Consider the following 21,057-nt stretch of genomic DNA (forward strand, 5'->3'; position numbering starts at 1 on the left):
AATTGATAAAGCATTTGACAAAATACAACACCCCTTCATGCTCAAAACACTAGAAAAAATAGGGATAGTAGGAACATACCTGAACATTGTAAAGGCTATTTATGCTAAGCCCATGGCCAACATCATTCTTAATGGAGAAAAACTGAAACCATTCCCTTTAAAAATGGGAACAAGACAGGGATGTCCTCTTTCACCACTTCTATTTAAAATTGTTCTCGAAACTCTAGCCAGAGCAATTAGGCAGACTAAAGAAATTAAAGTGATACGAATAGGAAAAGAGGAACTTCAGCTGTCACTATTTGCTGATGACATGATTCTATATTTAGAGGATCCAAAAAACTCCTCCAGAAAACTTCTAGACCTCATCAATGAATTGAGCAAAATAGCAGGCTATAAAATCAACATGCATAAATCTAAAGCATTTTCATACACAAGCGATAAAACATCTGAAAGGGAAATGAGGAAAACAACTCCATTTACAATAGCTTCCAAAAAAAATAATAAAATACTTGGGAATCAATTTAATCAAAGAGGTAAAAGATCTCTACAATGAAAAATACAAAACATTGAAGAAAGAAATGAGGAAGACCTTAGAAGTTGGAAAGATCTCCCATGTTCTTGGATAGGCAAAATTAATATTGTCAAAATGGCCATACAACCAAAAGTGCTATACAAATTCAATGCAATTCCAATTAAAATCCCAATGATGTACCTTACAGAAATAGAGCAAGCAATCATGAAATTCATCTGGAAGAATAAAAAACCCAGAATAGCTAAAGCAATCCTTAGCAGGAAGAGTGAAACATGGGGTATCGCAATACCAGATCTTCAACTATACTACAAAGCAATAGTAACAAAAATGGCATGGTATTGGTACCAAAATAGACATGTAGATCAATGGTACAGAATAGAGGACATGGACACAAACACAAGTAAATACAATTTTCTCATACTAGACAAAGGGGCCAAAAATATACAATGGAGAAAAGATAGCCTCTTCAACAAATGGTGCTGGGAAAACTGGAAATCCATATGCAGCAGAATGAAACTAAACCCCTATCTCTCAACCTGCACAAAACTCAACTCAAAATGGATCAAGGACCTTGGAATCAGACCAGAGACCCTTCATCTTATAGAAGAAAAAGTAGGTCCAAATCTTCAACATGTTGGCTTAGGATCAGACTTCCTTAACAGGACTCCCATAGCACAAGAAATAAAAGCAAGAATCAATAACTGGGATAGATTCAAACTAAAAAGCTTTCTCTCAGCAAAGGAAAGTATCAGCAATGCGAAGAAAGAACATACAGAGTGGGAGAAAATCTTTGCCACTCATACTTCAGATAAAACACTAATTTCCAGAATCTATAAAGAACTCAAAAACTCTACACCAAGAATACAAATAATCCAATCAACAAATGGGCTAAGGAAATGAACAGACACTTCACAGAAGATCTACAAGCAATCAACAGATATATGAAAAAATGTTCAACATCTCTAGTAATAAGAGAAATGGAAATCAAAACTACCCTAAGATTCCATCTCACCCCAATTAGAATGGCAATTATCAAGAATACAAGCAACAGTAGGTGTTGGCAAGGATGTGGGGAAAAAGGTACACTCATACATTGCTGGTGGGGTTGCACATTAGTGCAGCCACTCTGGAAAGTAGTATGGAGATTTCTCAGAAAGTTTGGAATGGAACCACCATTTGATCCAGATATCCTACTCATTGGCCTATATCCAAAGGACTTAAAATCAGCATACCACAGAGATACAGCCACATCAATGTTCATAGCTGTTCAGTTCACAATAGCCAGTTTGTGGAACCAACCTAGATGTCCTTCGATCGATGAATGGATAAAGAAACTGTGGTATATATATATATATATACAATGTATATATATATATACAATGGAATATTACTCGGGTATAAAGAATAATAAAATTATGGCATTTGTAGGCAAATGGATGAAATTGGAGAATATCATGCTAAGTGAGATAAGCCAATCTCAAAAAACCAAAGGACGAATGATCTTGCTGATAAGCGGATGATGACATATAATGGGGAGTGGGATGGGGCAAGAATGGAGGAAGGAGGGACTGTATATAGGGAAAAGAGGGGTGTGAGGGGTGGGAGGAAGAAAAAAAATAACAGAATGAATCAAAAACCATTACCCGGTGTAGATGTGTGATTACACAAATGGTTTGCCTTTACTTCATGTAGAAACAGAAACAACATGTATCCCATTTGTTTACAATATAAATAAATTTTTAAAAAGGATTACTGTTACCCCCTGTATAACAGCCTCCAATAAAAAATAAATAAATATCAACCAAAGTAGGTATCTGTTTTCTAAATGTTAACAAAGGAAACATGATATTCCAATTTTTTCAGAAAATATGAGATCTTTAAAATATTACACAATTGTTACATTTAATGAATCATCCATTTAGTGAGTCCCTAAGCAACTTACCAAGGCCCTATTTCAAAATAAAATACAAAAGGGTCTGGGGAGGTAGTTCACTGGTTAAGCACCCCTGGGTTCAATCCCTGGTACAAAAAAAAAAATCATTGATTCCAGTCTTCTAAAATACAAGGCATAGAGGAACAAGTTAAATGATACTATGAGGAAACTAACAAATAAATTGAGGATATAGGATATCCCCAAGAAAAACTGGTTTGAACACTTCAAAAAATTTAGTGTCAAAAGAAATGGGAGACTATTCTCTAGTAAATAGTCCTAACACATAATAAAATCATAGAATTTGGTTTAAAAAGTTTCCAAGACATTCCTTACAACAAGTGGATAATAGTGCATTTCTAAAGGGAGCTCAGTTGTGAATATTGATCCTTATCAAAGTTGAAGAAAATTGGAAGAGGATAATGGAAGAATATTTAGTGAGATTTAACAGGAACTGAACTTTAAAATGATATAGAATTATCATTAATTTATTAGATATGATAGTAGCATTGTGATTTTGTGGGATGATGTCCTTATACTTAGGAAATGTATACTGAATATTTAGAAATCAATATCTACAAGTAACTTTCAAATTAATCAGCAAAAAAAGTCGTATGTAGAATAAAAGGTAGAACAACAAATATGACAAAATTATAAATACTTATTTTGGTTGGATGGAGGGTGGAGTTGTATTTATTGTATAATTCCTTTAAATTTTCAATATATTTGAAAATTTTATTAATAAAGATATTTAAATTATTATAAAAACTATTTTAGAGCAATTTTAGGTTTTACAGATAATTAGGCAGATAGTATTGCATTCATATCTACCTTATCTTTCCCATTGTTTTCCCTACCACTAATTATCTTGTCTTAGTGTTATATAATTATTACAAGTACTGAAAACTAAAGTTAATAATTTACATTAGGGTTGACTTTTTGATGTTGTACATTCTGTGAGTTTTTACAAATATGTAATGTCTTTTATCTACAATTACAGCATAATAAAGTTTCATTGCTCTAAAAATCACTTGTATTTTATCTTTTTGCTCCTCCAACCCTCTCCCCATGGCAACCACACATCCTTTTAATGTCTCTATATTTTCGATTTTACTAGAAGTTCATGTAGTTGGAATAATTCAATACACAGTCTTCAGATTGGTTGACTTTGTATTTTGTGTAGTGTTGGGGATGGAACTCAGGTCCTCACCAAAGTGCTCTACCACTTAGACTCATCCCCAATCCCCTCCGATTGGCTTACACAGTATGCTTTTAGTTTCCTTCATATCTCATTGTGGTTATCAAGCCTGATATGTGGCTTGATGTCTCATTTCTTTTTATCATATATTATTTTTAAATACAACAAGACAGTAACTTTTTAAAACCTAACAAATGTACTTTGTTTGGAATGGGATTTAACAAATACTCTCTTAAAAGACATTTTTGTGTCTGTGATGGAGATTGAAACCAGGGCACTCAAACACGAGCTATATCCATAGCCCTATTTTGTATTTTATTTAGAGACAGGTCTCACTGAGTTGCTTAGCACCTGGCTTTTTGCTGAGACTGGCTTTGAACTCCTGATCTTACTGCCTCAGCCTCCTGAGCCACTGGGATTACCGGCCTGCACCACCACCGCCCCTGGCCCATAGTCCTTTTTCTTATTTTATTTAGAGACAGGTTCTCACTGAGTTTCTTGGGGCCTAACTGCTGAGGCTGACTTTGAACTCCCCATCCTTCTACTTAAGCCTCCTGAGCTGCTGGGTTAAAGACATTTTTTAAAAAGATAATTTGGGAAAATCTTAATATTTACTGTTTTTTTTTGGGGGGGGGGAGGTTGGGCCAGGGATTGAACCCAGGGGCACTTTACCAGTGAGTCACATCCCCAATCACTTTTTATATTTGAGTTGCTTAGGGCTTCACTAAATTGCTGAGGCTGGCTTTGAACTTACCATCCTCCTGCCTCAGCCTCCTGAGCCACTGAGATTTCAGTGTGTACCACTGCACCCAGGTTTACTCGGCTTATGATATGGAATTATTAATTTTACTAGATTCAATATTGAATAAAATTATACAAAAATGCTCTTATTATATTTGAAAGGAAAATAAAAATATTGCCATATTCAGAAAAAAATTGCTCTTTGAGATTTTCATGTGGCTCACTCATATCAAACTTCAGGGAAATAAGAATTGAGAGCAATGCAAGAAAGAAATGTAAGTAAGAATATTTCACTGTTCACCAGAACTTTCTCACTGAATTATGTGCTTTCCTTGGATCTTGATATTTTTCATTTGGATTTGAGTGTGAGGATGGTAACCTAATCACCACCCAGATTTGTGCATGCCCAGATTCTTATAAAAACTGGGATATTTCTAATCAACTTCTTTCTACTGCATCCTAGGACTGAGGTCATTCTTCCAGCTTAAAAAGTTGATCTTTTTTCCAGAGCCACATGGATCAGCAAGGAAACTAATTTGTCAATGCTAATTTGTAGTAATTTGCCCCACCTAATTTTAGATGCAATGAAAGACTTTCAAAATGTAGATAAGACTTTGGTAAATTGGAAGATACTAACTGAAAATACTCAATTTCAGCCATCAATCTGGAAGAGTGTTGGTGATTTTCTTGTTTTGGAGAAAATAAATGCGCGGAAAGAACGCGGGGTGGTGCTGTAACCTTAGAAGTAGAAGGAACAAAAGCCAACTGCTGGCGGCAGGTTTAGCCAGATACTCAGATAAAGAAGCAAGCAGGAAGAGGAGGCTTTCTAAGGCGGCTGTTCCGGGAAATCCAGGCCCTAGGATTGTTTACTTATCTCAGTATCAACGAGATATTGAGACATAAGAGTCAGGGACAACGTAAGCCGTAGCTGGAGCGGGTTTGCTGGGAGACCAGATGGCAATGGAAGCTGGAGAGGGAAAGGAGCTCCTTCTGAAACAAAGGCAAGTCCTGATATTCTTTGTTTTGCTGGGCATAGCTCTGGCTGGTTCTGAGAGTAGGCGCTATTCAGTGGCCGAGGAAATGGAGAGTGGCTTCTTTGTGGCCAATTTATTAAAAGACCTGGGGCTGGAAGTAGACGAACTGATTGTGCGGGGTCCCCAGGTTGTTTCCAAAGGGAAAAAACTGAGTTTACAATTTGATAGGCAGACAGGGGATTTATTGTTAAATGAGAAACTGGACCGAGAGGAGTTATGTGGCCCCATGGAGCCCTGTGTATTACCTTTCCGATTGTTATTGGAAAATCCCTTGCAGTTTTTTCAGGCTGAGCTACAGATTAGGGACATAAATGATCATTCTCCTATTTTCCTAGACAAAGAAATAATTTTGAAAATTTCAGAAAGCACCACACCTGGAACCACTTTCCTAATAGAACGTGCTCAGGATTTAGATGTAGGAAGCAATAGTCTGCAAAGTTACACAATCAGCCCCAATTTCTACTTTCATCTTATACTACAAGACAGTGCCGATGGCATATTACCACAGCTGGTGCTGGACAAAGCACTGGATCGTGAGGAACAGCCTGAGCTCAGGTTAACTCTTACAGCACTGGATGGCGGAACTCCACCCAGGTCCGGCACTGCCCTGGTCCTCGTTGAAATCTTGGACATCAATGACAATGCCCCAGAGTTTACAAAAGTACTCTATGAGGTGCGGGTTCCGGAGAACAGCCCCATTGGATTGCACATTGCTACTGTCTCTGCCAGGGATTTAGATATTGGAGTTTATGGACAAATATCTTATGCATTTTTCCAAGCCTCTGAAGATATTCGCAAAACCTTTCAAATAAATGCAAAATCGGGAGAACTCCTTTTAACACAGAAACTGGACTTTGAATCAGTTCAGACTTACACTGTAAATATTCAGGCGACAGATGGTGGAGGCCTTTCTGCAAGTTCTGTGGTTCTTATCCAAGTGATAGACTTGAATGACAACCCTCCAGAACTGACCATGTCTACACTTCTCAATCAGATACCAGAAAACTTGCACGAAACCATAATTGCTGTATTCAGTGTTTCAGATCCTGACTCGGGGGACAATGGAAGAACAGTTTGTTCCATCCAAGATGACCTTCCTTTCTTCCTGAAACCGTCTGTAGAGAACTTTTACACTCTTGTAACAAACACAGCCCTGGACCGGGAGACCAGGTCTGAGTATAATGTCACCATCACCGTCAATGACATGGGAACACCCAGGCTGAAAACCCAGCACAACATACTAATCCTCGTCTCCGACGTCAACGACAACGCCCCTGCCTTCTCCCAAACGTCCTACACGCTGTCGGTGCGCGAGAACAACCAGCCAGCCCTGCACATAGGCGGCGTCAGCGCCACAGACAGAGACTCAGGCAGCAACGCCCAGCTGACCTACTCGCTGCTGCCGCCCCAGGACCCGCACCTGCCCCTCGCCTCGCTGGTCTCCATCAACGCGGACAACGGGCAGCTGTTCGCGCTGAGGGCGCTGGACTTCGAGGCCCTGCAGGCGTTCGAGTTCCGCGTGGGCGCCACAGACCGAGGCTCGCCCGCGCTGAGCAGCCAGGCGCTGGTGCGCGTCGTGGTGCTGGACGACAACGACAACTCGCCCTTCGTGCTCTACCCGCTGCAGAACGCCTCTGCGCCCTGCACCGAGCTGGTGCCCAGGGCGGCAGAGCCGGGCTACCTGGTCACCAAGGTGGTGGCGGTGGACGGAGACTCGGGCCAGAACGCCTGGCTGTCGTTCCAGCTGCTCAAGGCCACGGAGCCCGGGCTGTTTGGCGTGTGGGCGCACAATGGCGAGGTGCGCACTGCCAGGCTGCTGAGCGAGCGCGACGCGGCCAGGCACAGGCTGGTGGTGCTGGTCAAGGACAATGGCGAGCCGCCACTGTCTGCCAGTGTCACGCTGCACGTGCTGCTGGTGGATGGCTTCTCGCAGCCCTACCTGCCGCTGCCGGAAGTGGCACCCGAGCGCGCGCAGGCCGACTCGCTGACAGTCTACTTGGTCATCGCCTTGGCTTCGGTGTCGTCTCTCTTCCTCTTTTCGGTGCTGGTGTTTGTGGCGGTGAGGCTGTGCAGGCGGTGCAGGGCTGCGCCACTGGGTGTGTGCTCTGTGCCTGAGGGCCACTTTCCTGGTCACCTGGTGGATGTTAGTGGCACCGGGACCCTGTCCCAAAGCTACCAGTATGAGGTGTGTCTGATGGGAGGCTTAGGCACCAGCAAGTTCACAGTCCTGAAGCCTGTTATCCCGAACATCCTTGCTCAAGGTGTGGAGAGAGTTAGTGATGAGCATCCCAGTTTCAGGAATAGTTGTGAATTCAGTTAAATATCCAGAAGGATCTACTGAGTCTGGTCCCAATTTGTGCAAAGTTCTGTTTTTATTGCTTCGCCCATTGGAGTTGTCGCTTCTCTCCTTTGCTTTCCTCTGCTCTACTCTCTTCTCCTCTCTCTTCCTCCTCCCCTCCCCGCCCCTCTTCCCCTTCTCCCAACCCTTCTCCCTCCTTCTTCCTCCTCCTTCTTCCTCCTCCTTCTCTTCCTCCCTTCCTCCTCCTCCTCCTCCTCCTCCTCTTTTTCTTCTTCTTCTTCTTCTTCTTCTTCTTCTTCTTCTTCTTCTTCTTCTTCTTCTTCTTCTTCTTCTTTTCTCCCTCTCTCTCTCTCTCTCTCTCTCTCTCTCTCTCTGTCACTCTCAAGTATCCTATTCCAATTCTGTGCACATTAGTGATATTTCTAAATATGTGGGGTTGTGGTATAATATATTTTTTGCCTTCCCTTTTTTATTTGTCTCATAACTTAGACTTAAAGTGTGAAAGTAAATTTTGTATTTTTGGAAATCTTTAATTTTTATTTAGAACACCTTACCCCAAACTCACATCCCCAGTTCCTAGCTAATTTTGAAGTCCTACATTTAAAATATTTGCTACCATTACACAGGATAAAATTTCCCATCTGAAATATTTTGGGGTTTTATATCCTCTTCCCCTAGTGTAATTTTTATTCTGTGAACTCACATTGGCCAAACCCTTAACATAGGTATATTCATGAATAAGCTATACCCTCCATGCATTCGTCTAATATGTACTTCTTTAAGTTATCCACATGTCAAAATTATTAGTTTAATGAGAAGTCTAACTGTTGGATTCTACAAAATATTTATATTACAAATTATCAATAAATTTTTGTCAAAAATTACTCAGCTGGGCAGTGACCCATTGCCAGTAACTCAGAAAATTGAAAGCCCAAGGCCAGCCTCAGCCACTTAGACCCTGCCTCAAAACAATACAAAGAACTAGGGATGTAGCTCAGATGTATAACACCCTGGGCTCAATCTCCAGTACAAAAATCACTCATATTCTAAAATTTAGTTAAATAGTACATATCCAGTGATTTTCAAAAGCATACCAATTTTCATGTTTCCTATTTAAAGTAGTCTTTAAAAAATTCTCTGCTTATTCCAATCCTACTTTTAAAAATGTTTTAATTATTTAAAATGCACTAACTGAGCCCTTCATCAACCCAAAAATATACCAAGGAATATATCTTTGTCTTTTACCAACTTTTAGAAAATTCACATGTAGCTTGGCTTTGCATTTTTCAGAATTTTCTGGTGCATTTATGATTCAGTTAGAAATAACCTGATGGAGGACAAAAATGCATGCAGGTCCACTACTTGTATTTGTTCCCTTTAGTTCCCTGAATTTTTCAATTTTTTAAAAGTTGTTTAAATCATGTTTGTCAATAGCTCCCCATTATGGCATGATTAACACAGTCACAAGAACATTTTAAGATCTTAATAAAAATTTTGAATGTCTGATTGAAAGAAAGAAGCTTTATTTCACCTATGATGTATTAATATTTAAATATATTAAGATACTTAATGGTCAGTAGTTTTTCTGGATTTGAATACTCTGATATACAATGAATTATGTAATTTTGTATAATTGAACTTGTCACACATTGTTGTCAAACATTATTTGGTTATCAGTCCTTAATGTCCCTTTCCTTCAACATACCTTTCCTTTTTTCTTACTGCTTAATTTCCTGTTCATTGGCTTAAGGGATACAAATGGGAAAATTGTGTTATTCAATTTTATAATTCAAATATTCTGTAATTCCTTAATGATTCATCCAACTTTCTTCATTTCTTGCAGTTTAATTTCTGATCTATATGTTAAATGAATTTTAATCAGTGTTATTCAGTCTATCTTTGCATTTATATATAATTTTATGCATATTTGAATATGATTAAAATTACAATATAAATTTTGAAAGTCTCATTTTGAGATTAGCAGTGACAAACAGCACTATCTTGGTTATCTAAGGCAGAAGGATCACAGATTCAAGGCCAGCTTGAGCAACTTAGTGAGATCTTGTCATAAAATAAACTTTAAAAAAATTTGGGGGGATATGACTCAGTGGTAGAGCACCTCTAGGGTCAGTCCTCAGTAACATAAAAAAATGTTTCTGATAATCACTCTTATCACTTGCAGGACCTTGAGTAAGTTACCATTTTCCATCCCCAAACGATAACAACTGTTTCAATTATGATAAAATAAATAGTATAAATATAAAAACTATAATGAATGTTATTTTTAGCATTACTAAGAATAGACACAATAGATGCACCAGCGTATGTATTCCTGATAATTGTGTCAAAATACAAAGGAGGTTAAATTGAACACATGATGTTTGCATTGCTTCGTATATTGTCCCACAACCTTACATGGCCTTTATTCTTAGAATAAAATCTAAGCACACATTATTTGACCTGCATTTATCTCTATAGCCTTCTCTTCTCACCTACTTTTGAGACACTAAGTTCTGCATACACTCTCCTTCCTTACTAGATTAGTCATGCTTTTCTCGCTCAGGAATTTCACATATTATACAGTCGGCCTGACATACCTCTTTTCATCCATGTTCCAAACTAAATGGTGCATCTTTGGGAGATACTTTCTTAACCACTCCATTTTAAGTTAGGTCTTTTTATTGTATGTTTTCAGTGCACTGAGTACATTTCCTATACAACACTTCTCACACTGAACATCTACTTAAAGTCTGTACATCCATTAGATATAAAAATATATTTATATTGTCTTGTTACCACTATATGTCTAACTTCTACAAATTTGGTATCTATGAAAATAAGTTAATGCAGATTAAAATAATAATTGAAATATTACTATGAAATGAGGAGAGAACACTCAAGTGTTCATTGAAGGTGAAAACATAGAATTAGGCATTTGTAGCCCTCTGATCTACCCCTTGATATGACCTGTTATAATTTTTTACCACCTTGTATTTCATAGTGTTTTTCTGACTATAAATGCAACTCTCACACATTTTACAAATTTTGGAAAATAAAATAACAAATAGGATTTCTAATTATGTTCTCGTTTAGAGAAAAATTTTAAATTTGTATGTAATGATTACAGAGTGAGGGTAGTAACCTATGTGTACACTTCTGCAAAATAATGTAAGGATTCTACTAGGAACAATAGCTTCTTCAAGAGTTCAATTTACTTCTCTAGGTTATGTTTATTTAACTCATATGACAGGAGACGATCTTCTAGTAGCCTCAACTGAATTTGATAAGGGGGATAAGCAATATAAAAAATCAAGAACAAAACCCACCTTTCGCAAAAGTTTAAAACTGCGAGCGAACGCATGGTGGCGCTGTTGACTAAAAAGGTGAATTAAATCACACGCACACGGTATTCCTGGCGCACCGATCCAGTGCAATAAACTAGGGTTTGTGAAACAGTGCAGATTTTTAAGCAAGCAAATCTGAGTCTCTGGAAAGGATTATTACCAGGTTGAGAGTTCCAAGACTTTGCATTTCTCAGAGCCTTCTGAAACTCGGTTTGGCGACATTTCTTGGAAGAACATAGCAGGAAGTGCAATGGAGGCCATAGGGGACAGCTTTCTCAGACAAAGGCAAGTCCTGCTTTTCTTTGTTTTACTGGGTGGGTTTCTGGCTGGGTTTGAGTCAAGACGCTATTCTGTGGCTGAGGAAAAAGAGAGGGGCTTTTTAATAGCCAATCTAGCAAAGGATCTGGGACTGACGGTAGAGGACCTGGTCGCAAGGGGGGCCCAAGTTGTGTCTAAAGGAAACAAACAGCATTTTCAGTTCAGTCATCACACCGGTGATCTGCTTCTGAAGGAGAAATTGGACCGGGAGGAGCTATGTGGTCCTACAGAGTCATGTATACTGCATTTTCAGGTATTATTGCAAAATCCCTTCCAGTTAATTACACAGGAACTCCAAGTCATAGATGTAAATGATCATGCTCCAGTATTCTTTGAAAATGAAATGGAGCTGAAAATCCCTGAAAACTCTCCACCAGGAACAATAATTCCTTTAGAATATGCTGAGGATTTGGATGTAGGAAGAAACAGTCTCCAAAACTACACGATTACTCCCAATCCCCATTTTCATGTTCTCATGCGCAGTCGGAGAGATGGAAGGAAGTACCCAGAACTAGTACTGGACAAAGCACTGGATCGGGAGGAGGAGCCAGAGTTCAGCTTAACACTCATGGCGCTGGATGGCGGCTCGCCTCCACGGTCTGGAACAGCCCAGATCCACATCCTGGTCTTAGACATAAATGACAATGCCCCAGAATTTGCACAGTCCCTCTATGATGTTCAAATTCTAGAGAATATCCCTGTTAATTCTGTCATTGTCACTGTTTCAGCTTCTGATTTAGATATAGGAAATTTTGGGACAATATCATATGCATTTTTTCATGCTTCAGAAGAAATTCTCAAAACTTTCCAACTAAATCCTATTACCGGTGATATGCAACTAGTTAAACATTTGAATTTTGAAGCAATAAATATTTATGAAGTCGACATAGAGGCCAAGGATGGTGGGGGTCTTTCAGGAAAATGTACAGTCATGATTCAGGTGGTTGATGTGAATGACAACCCACCAGAACTGACCTTTTCCTCAGTTAACAGTCCTATCCCTGAGAATTCGGTAGAGACTGTGGTGGCAATTTTCAGTGTTTCTGATCTAGACTCTGGAGATAACGGAAGAGTGAAGTGTTCCATCCCAAACAATCTCCCCTTCGTCCTGAAACCATCTGTAGAGAATTTTTACACCCTAGTGTCTGAAGGAACGTTGGACAGGGAAAGCAGAGCCGAATATAACATCACCATCACAGTCACCGACTTGGGGACACCCAGGCTGAAAACCGAGCGCAGCATACTAATCCTCATCTCCGACGTCAACGACAACGCCCCTGCCTTCTCGCAGACGTCCTACACGCTGTCGGTGCGCGAGAACAACAGCCCCGCCCTGCACATAGGCAGCGTCAGCGCCACAGACAGAGACTCAGGCAGCAACGCCCAGCTGACCTACTCGCTGCTGCCGCCCCAGGACCCGCACCTGCCCCTCGCCTCGCTGGTCTCCATCAACGCGGACAACGGGCAGCTGTTCGCGCTGAGGGCGCTGGACTTCGAGGCCCTGCAGGCGTTCGAGTTCCGCGTGGGCGCCACAGACCGAGGCTCGCCCGCGCTGAGCAGCCAGGCGCTGGTGCGCGTCGTGGTGCTGGACGACAACGACAACTCGCCCTTCGTGCTCTACCCGCTGCAGAACGCCTCTGCGCCCTGCACCGAGCTGGTGCCCAGGGCGGCAGAGCCGGGCTACCTGGTCACCAAGGTGGTGGCGGTGGACGGAGACTCGGGCCAGAACGCCTGGCTGTCGTTCCAGCTGCTCAAGGCCACGGAGCCCGGGCTGTTTGGCGTGTGGGCGCACAATGGCGAGGTGCGCACCGCCAGGCTGCTGAGCGAGCGCGACGCGGCCAGGCACAGGCTGGTGGTGCTGGTCAAGGACAATGGCGAGCCGCCGCTGTCTGCCAGCGTCACGCTGCACGTGCTGCTGGTGGATGGCTTCTCGCAGCCCTACCTGCCGCTGCCGGAAGTGGCGCCCGATCGCGCGCAGGCCGACTCGCTGACAGTCTACTTGGTCATCGCCTTGGCTTCGGTGTCGTCTCTCTTCCTCTTTTCGGTGCTGGTGTTTGTGGCGGTGAGGCTGTGCAGGAGGTGCAGGGCGGCGCCGCTGGGTGTGTGCTCTGTGCCTGAGGGCCACTTTCCTAGCCACCTGGTGGATGTTAGTGGCACCGGGACCCTGTCCCAGAGTTACCAGTATGAAGTGTGTCTGATGGGAAGCTCAGGGACCAATGACTTCAAATTTTAGAGTCCAATTATCTCCACTGGTGTGGTTCAAACCCTTAGCAGCATTGTTTTAAAATTGCAATTGTAGAGATAGATTTCATTAACAGAAAAATCAAAAAGTACTTTTGTGGCTATGGATGTTTCCTTTTAAAATCAAGAAACTTTAGTTGATATAATATTTTGTTATATATAGACTTCACTTTCTATGTAGGTATATGTTAATCCATCATATTTTCCTTTTTTCTGCTTCATGTCTTATCAATGCAGTCTTAATGCTTCTTTTTCTAATAGGGGAGCCAAAATAAATTCATTATCTATTAATGGTGATTTCAAATATGTTTATTTCATAATATTTCAAATTATATATTTCAAAGCAATGAAGACAGTTTCAAATCATAAATTTAGTAATTTATTGTTTTCAATGTTTATTCATATGCTGTTTGTTTATTTTCCTAAAGCTGCTTGGTCCATAGTTAATGAAGTTTGAGGATTAATAAGATGTAAGATATAGTAATGTACCATCTTTTTAGGGGCATAATAGTCAAATGAAAGTAATGCATTTAATTTTTTCTATATTAACACTTTCAATCAATATTTCAATACTATATACATTATTATGACCCAAGTGGACAAACATTTTAGACAAATGCAGCAAATTACTCTCAGGAAGGTACTTTTTAGGGTTGCTTAAAGTGTATTTATGATGACTGAGGGAAAAATTAAACCTAAGCCATTTTAAACAACTGATTGTTCTTTCCATTTTTTATGAAACTTTATTTAGTAAGGCATCTGATGGGATGACAGTTTGGTTTGTAAATTGTGGTATGTAAATGTAAAGACCTGGGGGCCTTATTATCCCAGGAATATACACAGATATTTGATCTTTAAATGTTTTACAGGAAAAGCAGTGTCCCATCAAGTTGTACTTTATTATTTTTACCTACTTACCATATATAGTGATTTATAAGGGAAATAGTTTGCTTCCTGTCTTGATTGCCTTCTTCAGATTGCAGTCGGACATGATTTAGGATTATTTATGGTCTCCCTGGTATGAAAACTGCCATCCACATCAGTATTCTACCTCCTATATTATAATTAAAAGGTAGACATCATTACACATATTAAATGTAGTTATAATCACACTTAAATTATGTTGGGCTAGAGGTATAGCTTAGTGGTAGAGCATGTTTTTAGTACTTAGTATGCAGGAGGCCTTGGGTTCAATCCCTGGTATAAAAAGGAAGAAAAAAAAAAGCATAAGAGAAAAGGTGAAGGTGTCAATTAATGTAACAGCATCAAATGCATGAATAACCTTAATAATTAGAAAAATAATATTCCTTTTATTCTACATTTCTTATAGAGAGCTTTCGATGTGGATCTTTAGATCATTTTTTTTTCTTCTTTTCAAACTTAGCAGAGAGTCTATGAAGATAAGGAAAAAGAAACATTCATCAACATATATCTTTATTTGGCTTCCTTAGTATCTAATAGTATCAGAGCAATGGGAGTATTGAATTGTGGGAATTATAGAGGGCAGTTAATTATTCTGGGGGGCCAATATGGTATATGAGCTGAGAATAAATTTAGAAGGGCCATGTGTGCTGAAGAGCTATTTAGACATTGAAGACAGTAGACCAGATTTAATACATAGATGGATTGAACTATACATTGTTGATAAAGTGAACAGTCAGAAACAGTCAGAAAAGATAATCTGGACTAAAATTGAATATCAGAAATAATAACACCTTACTCTTGATTTGAAATACATATATTTTTATTCCTGGGTAGTCAGGGACCATTTATTCTTTTATTTGAAGCTCTTCCAAAATTTTCTTTACCTGGATATTTTATTAAATTCAGGAGAGAGAGGGACTACCACATGTATATTACTATTGTTGCCACTTCTTGGAATTCCATAAACTGAAAATCTGTTCCAAGGGAAAAGGCATGACTTTGTATATTAATAATTTTATAGGAATTTTCTTCTGCAAGTGATAAATCCATTACTGCCAATTAATTACAAATTGATATTTCAATTTTCAAAAAAGAAGAGAAATCAAATAAAAATTTGAATCCTCTTACTCGAGAATACACTAAATAAACTTAGTAGGCTTTTAGTTTGAAAAGTCTTTCTTTTTCATTCATAGTTGAATTTATAGCACATAGCACAATGCCTCATACATAATAGATGGTCAATTCGTTTATTAAATAAATAATTTCAGAATGTTTGGGAAATCATGGAATATTCTAAGCACTTATTTACTTGAAACTTATTTACACATTGAATTTTGAAAGAAATATCTGTATTCAGAAAGGAATATATAATTCCTTTAAATATTATAAGAATAATTACAATCTCTGTGGAGTCAATTTATAATTTAATGATCTCCCTTTGCTTGTCGAAACTTCTGAAAACCCAGAGAACTATAGAATAATAGGTTAATCTCAAATTTGGTTCAGAATTGACTTGCCAATTTTAGGGACAAAGAAGAAATTAAATACAAGAGCTTTCTGTTCCACACATTAACCTCCTGAAATCTGTATGTGCTGGCTTTTAATTCATGCATCTACTGAATTTTGGTTAGTCTTTATTGTATCAAAATTAAATGAAATTTTCAAGATCCCAAAGACTCAAAAAGCTTTCAAAGTAACAATTTATTTGAGAAATATAATTCTAGATAGTATTCACTGTCCATCTTTTTCTGTAAACATATCAATTCAGAAATAATTTAGTTATTTGATATTCACAATCAAATTTTTAGTGATGAAAAACAAAGGGATGTAATTAATTTTAAAATTTTATGTGGGGTTGTCATAAGACTAAGCTATACTTCAAATATCAATTACATATAAATCAATATCAATTAGTCTAGTGAAGTAACTCTAATTTTTCTTCTTTATTCTTAAATGTTATTTTCTTACAAATGAAAGTTTTTTTAAAACATGACAGTTTTTCTTTACATCCCACTACTTGTTTCTGGGAGTACCTTTGTTTCTTGGAGTAGATTGTTAGACTTTTAGACATAAATCTACCAGTCATAATTTGTGTTATTTTATGTCAAATACATATATGCTTAACCAATAGTTTGGTTGATTATATAAACTTAAAAATTACATTCATTTTTCTTTCTGTTATTTGGGTATTCAGCGCTGTTGATGAAAGTTTTAATGTCAATCTACTTCTCGGTATCTTTTATCTGAAAACCTCTTTATTCTCTTTTCAATTTTTCTTTATTTTTGATGTTCTGATATTTGCTAATTCCCAAACTAAGATTCATTTAATATACTAAAGTTTTTGTTTATATAAATGTTTTCTTTTTCAAATTTTGCTTGACAAATTTTCATAACAACTTGTTCTTATTTTCCAATTGCTATTTTTTTGAATAAACTAAGTATCTTTTGAGTTCTTTCCATGTTGTTCTGAATCTCTATTTCTAATGGTAGAGAAACAACTCTTATTTGTTGATTCTGTTTTTCATTTGTTGAGTCTGTTTTAATGTTGCTATTCTGCCCAACATGCTTGTTGACATTTTTTTGATAACTTATCTCTATTGGAGGTTTCCTTCGTACTGTTTTAGTACTGTTTTAGACATAGAGAGAAAGGAGAATAGTACTCAAGGTGGTGTCTTCTCTGGCTTCTTCAAATCCAAGTCCTAATAAGGAAGCTTGGTTCAACTTTGCTACACAGTGGTAGAAGTTCTGCACCCAGCCCTAAAGCTGTGTTTGAGCTGGCCCAATTTTCCTTGGGGTACACCATTTTGCATTTGCTGTATGAAGCAAAAATATCAGAGAACATCACCTTCTGCATCTTGGTTATCATGTTATCTGTTAATCTGGTAGACATGATAGCTAATGGAGAAAATTTTAACTTTAGTCTTTAGTGTAAATAACCTTATTTTAAAGAAAATTGAATTATAACTGAAGTAATTGATGCATGAGGAGTATATGCAAAAACCATGGCTTTGATTCAAGAAAGAAGTATGCATGACAATGCTCAGAAAAAAATAATCCAAGATTCATCTTCTGAAATTTGCTTACTATTTTTAGAAAATGCATGGGGCTCTGGTGATAATGCAAAATTGACTTGTACCTTCCAAGACAATTTCCTCCTCATGAAATCACCTGTCAAAAATTATTATTCTGGTAATGGCTACCAGACTGAATACCACCTCTGTCACCAGGGTAGAAACGTACATGCAGAAATATAGCACAAAATCACCAGACTATTTTCTGACATTATCAACAATTCCCTGACCAAAAATCTCATGCATCTTATTATTATACAATAGAAGCATTTCTACCTTGTACTTTGATAGTGCCAGAAACAAAGACTACCTAGAGACTAATACCTAAATCATTCCCCCACTGCTGTCACAGGACATGCCACAGGACATGCCACAGGTCGTGACACATCAGCATGGGCCATAGAACTTATATGCTTTAACATTCATGGTTTTTAAGAATCTTGAGGAGTTTGAGTTCTAAAAGTGTTTGGGGACCCCTGCACTTTAGCATGTGACCCTCAAGATATGAAAAGTGAGTAGTTGACAAAAAAATTCACTACAAAGCAATTCTGTAGTATTCCCTGAGCTGGTCAGGTAGAACAAAGTGTAACCTAAATTCCTAAAACTCATGAGTATTTTATCCATGATGTTTAGCATGTGGGTCTACAGCCTGGATGTATGGAACATTTAAAGCACAGCTAGACACCTAAGTGACAGGAATATCCAGATACAACTGGTTCTGCTTTTAGAATAACTGGAAATCTATTTGCCAGAGTCATCCTACTCCTCATCTAGGACTTCTTCCAGCCTTTTCTTCCCTTCCTTGAATCAAAGAAAGGTTCCTCATAGTCATGATCACTGATGGAACTCAGATTTCTTCCCATTCTCTATGCTTCTGTTCAGTATTATTTTGATGTGGAAGATGAAGAGAGAAATTTCAGTGGACTATTATTCATAAGAAGGGCTTTCTGAGCATTTTTAGGACTGTGAACATTAATAGGGCTTATTTTGCCAGCTATGAATATGAAGAATATGAAAATGTACTGACTGGACTATCAAGAACAAATGTGTTCAAATTTCTGAAGTCAATTGTCTCTAACTAATATGTACTGCCCTTGAGAAAATACTTTGAGGAGGAACTTAGCTTCCAAGACAATTTAGGCTTTATAAAAAACCAAAATTGTATTCACTAAATAGTTTGATTTGAGTATTTTTTAACTTAAATTTCATTATGTCTGGGGAAATAGATTTCTTTTTTATTGTTTGAATTTCTTTTTTTATTTGTTCTTCTTAGGTATACATGACAATAGAGTGTATTTTGACATATCTTACATACATGGAGTATAATTTCCATTCTTGTGGTTGTACATGATGTGGAGTTACACTGGTTGTGTATTCATATATGAACAAAAGAAAGTTATGTCCAATTCATTCTACTGTCTTTACTATTCCCATCTCCTCTCCGTTCCCTTCATTCCCCTTTGTCTAGTACAATGAACTCTATTCTTCCGCTTCCCACCTTCCCTTGTTGCAGGTTAGTATCCATATATCAGAGAACTTTTGGCCTTTGTTTTCTTGGGACTAGCTTATTTCACTTAGTATGATATTCTCCAGTTCGCTCATTTACTGGTAAATGCCATAATTTTATTCTTATTTAGGCTGAGTAGTGTTCCATTGTTTATACATACCACATTTTCTTTATCCATTCATCTATCAAAGGGCACCTAGGTTGGTTCCTATTCTGAAACGAGCTGCTATAAACATTGATGTGGCTGCATCACTATAGTATGCTGATTTTAAGTCCTTTAGGCATAAGCTAAGGAGTGGGATAACTTGGTAACATGTTGGTCCCATTCCAAGTTTTCTAAGGAATATTCATAAAGCTTTCCATAGTGCTTGTACTAATTTGCATTCCCACCAGCAATGTATGAATTAACCTTTTTCCCCACATCCTCACCAACATTTATTGTTACTTATATTCTTGATAATTACCATTGTGACTGAAGTGAGAGTAGTTTTGCTTTGCATTTCTCTGATTGCAAGAGTTGATGAACATTTTTCATATATTTTTTGACCATTCATATTTTTTTTTCTAAGAAGTGCCTGTTTAGTTCCTTTGCCCATTTATTGATTGGGTTTTTTTTTTTTGGTGTGAAGTTTTTTGAGTTATTGTATAAGGAAATGGATTTCTTTATCCTGTGCCTCATTCTATTTTGTTTAAAATAGGTTAACTGGCAGCATTGAAGTTTTTTTTTTTTTATGACCTTTACTGAACTTATTCACCAGAGTGGAAAAATGTCTGTATGAAACCAAATGTTTGTTACTATAACTTCTGCATCACAATTAAAATCCAGTTTTTTAAAATATTCAACTCAATCAAAACCCACTACTTCAGAATCAATGGTGCCTTTGAAACCACAGTAACACTTAAATATGGTTAAGATTTAAATGCAGAAATTTGGTTGGTTGGAAAGCTAATTAAACTTCCAACTTGCTCAAACAGAATTACAAAAAGGCAGAGATACAGTCCACTGGAATCACCAACACTGGACAGCTGTTAAGAGTATTAGAGTCCTGAGATAATAAGGAATCCAGGCATCCTTTAGACAGTCTTCTGTTGTCCTTTCTTCCCAATCAGAGATTTGTGAATATGTGGGATGACACCACCACCAGCAATTTTGGCCTTGATGAGAGAGTCCAATTCTTCATCTCCACGAACAGCAAGTTGCAAGTGATGAGGGGTGATATGCTTCACCTTTTAAGTCTTTTGATGCATTTCCTTCCAGTTCAAGTACCTCTGTGGTGAGGTACTCCAGGATTACTGTGCTATACACAGTGTCAGTTATACCCACACGTCCATGGCTGGTGTCCTAGATTTTAGGTGTCAATGAATACCACCCATTGGGAACTACAAGTCAGCTCTCTGTGAGTGGGAAACCTCCTTTGTCTTGACCTTTCTGGAGTCCTTCCCAGCCTTACCACCAGCCATCTCGAATTGTGCTGAAGCTCAAACAAGCAAGGCAGAGAAGAGGCTAGTCAGACACACAATGAGATCCTACCACCTACTCCTTCATTGCATAGCAATTCAGACTGTGCTCAGCACTGAAGTTTTGTTGTCCAAGTTTGCTATTACAAAGAATTATTGTGGTACATTTTGCTGCAATTTACAATTTAAAACGAATGAATATATTTTGGATATCAGTGAAAATAGCTTCTATAGATTTCTAAAGAAATCTTTTCTCCATAAAAGGAATGAGAAAACTGAGACAGATGGTCAGATTCAACTTGTTCAGATAATTGGATTTTAACAAAAGGCTTGAAGTATTATTAGGATGAGTTTATTGACTATTGATTTTAAATAATGGTGATTTTTATGGCATTTTAACTTGCCCTATTCCCATCATCATCTCTCTAGCTTCAAAATATCCCTAAAACCCAAAAGGTCA

The 21,057-nt window shown here is 38.1% G+C and overlaps 2 protein-coding genes and 1 pseudogene across 2 annotated transcripts; 2 read left to right on the forward strand and 1 right to left on the reverse strand.

The window, feature by feature from the left end:
* The first annotated feature begins 5,326 nt into the window (after positions 1-5,326).
* LOC124986950 (protocadherin beta-2) lies at positions 5,327-7,928 on the forward strand. Its single transcript, XM_047555801.1, has one exon. It carries the CDS (start codon positions 5,356-5,358, stop codon positions 7,753-7,755), a length of 2,400 nt encoding a protein of 799 aa, XP_047411757.1. The 5' UTR covers positions 5,327-5,355; the 3' UTR covers positions 7,756-7,928.
* A 3,219-nt stretch (positions 7,929-11,147) lies between these two features.
* LOC124987613 (protocadherin beta-3) lies at positions 11,148-16,272 on the forward strand. The gene has a single exon (XM_047556906.1). The coding sequence runs from the start codon at positions 11,329-11,331 to the stop codon at positions 13,627-13,629; it is 2,301 nt and encodes a 766-aa protein (XP_047412862.1). The 5' UTR covers positions 11,148-11,328; the 3' UTR covers positions 13,630-16,272.
* A 3,876-nt stretch (positions 16,273-20,148) lies between these two features.
* LOC124987546 (histone H2A.Z-like) lies at positions 20,149-20,600 on the reverse strand (annotated as a pseudogene).
* Between the last annotated feature and the right edge of the window lie 457 nt (positions 20,601-21,057).

This window comes from Sciurus carolinensis, chromosome 6 (genome assembly GCF_902686445.1).
Source record: "Sciurus carolinensis chromosome 6, mSciCar1.2, whole genome shotgun sequence".
NCBI lineage: Eukaryota > Metazoa > Chordata > Mammalia > Rodentia > Sciuridae > Sciurus > Sciurus carolinensis.

Excerpts from the sequence above, each read along its gene's own strand:
- LOC124986950 (XM_047555801.1), top strand. The coding sequence starts at position 5,356 with ATGGCAATGGAAGCTGGAGAGGGAAAGGAGCTCCTTCTGAAACAAAGG.
- LOC124987613 (XM_047556906.1), top strand. The coding sequence starts at position 11,329 with ATGGAGGCCATAGGGGACAGCTTTCTCAGACAAAGGCAAGTCCTGCTT.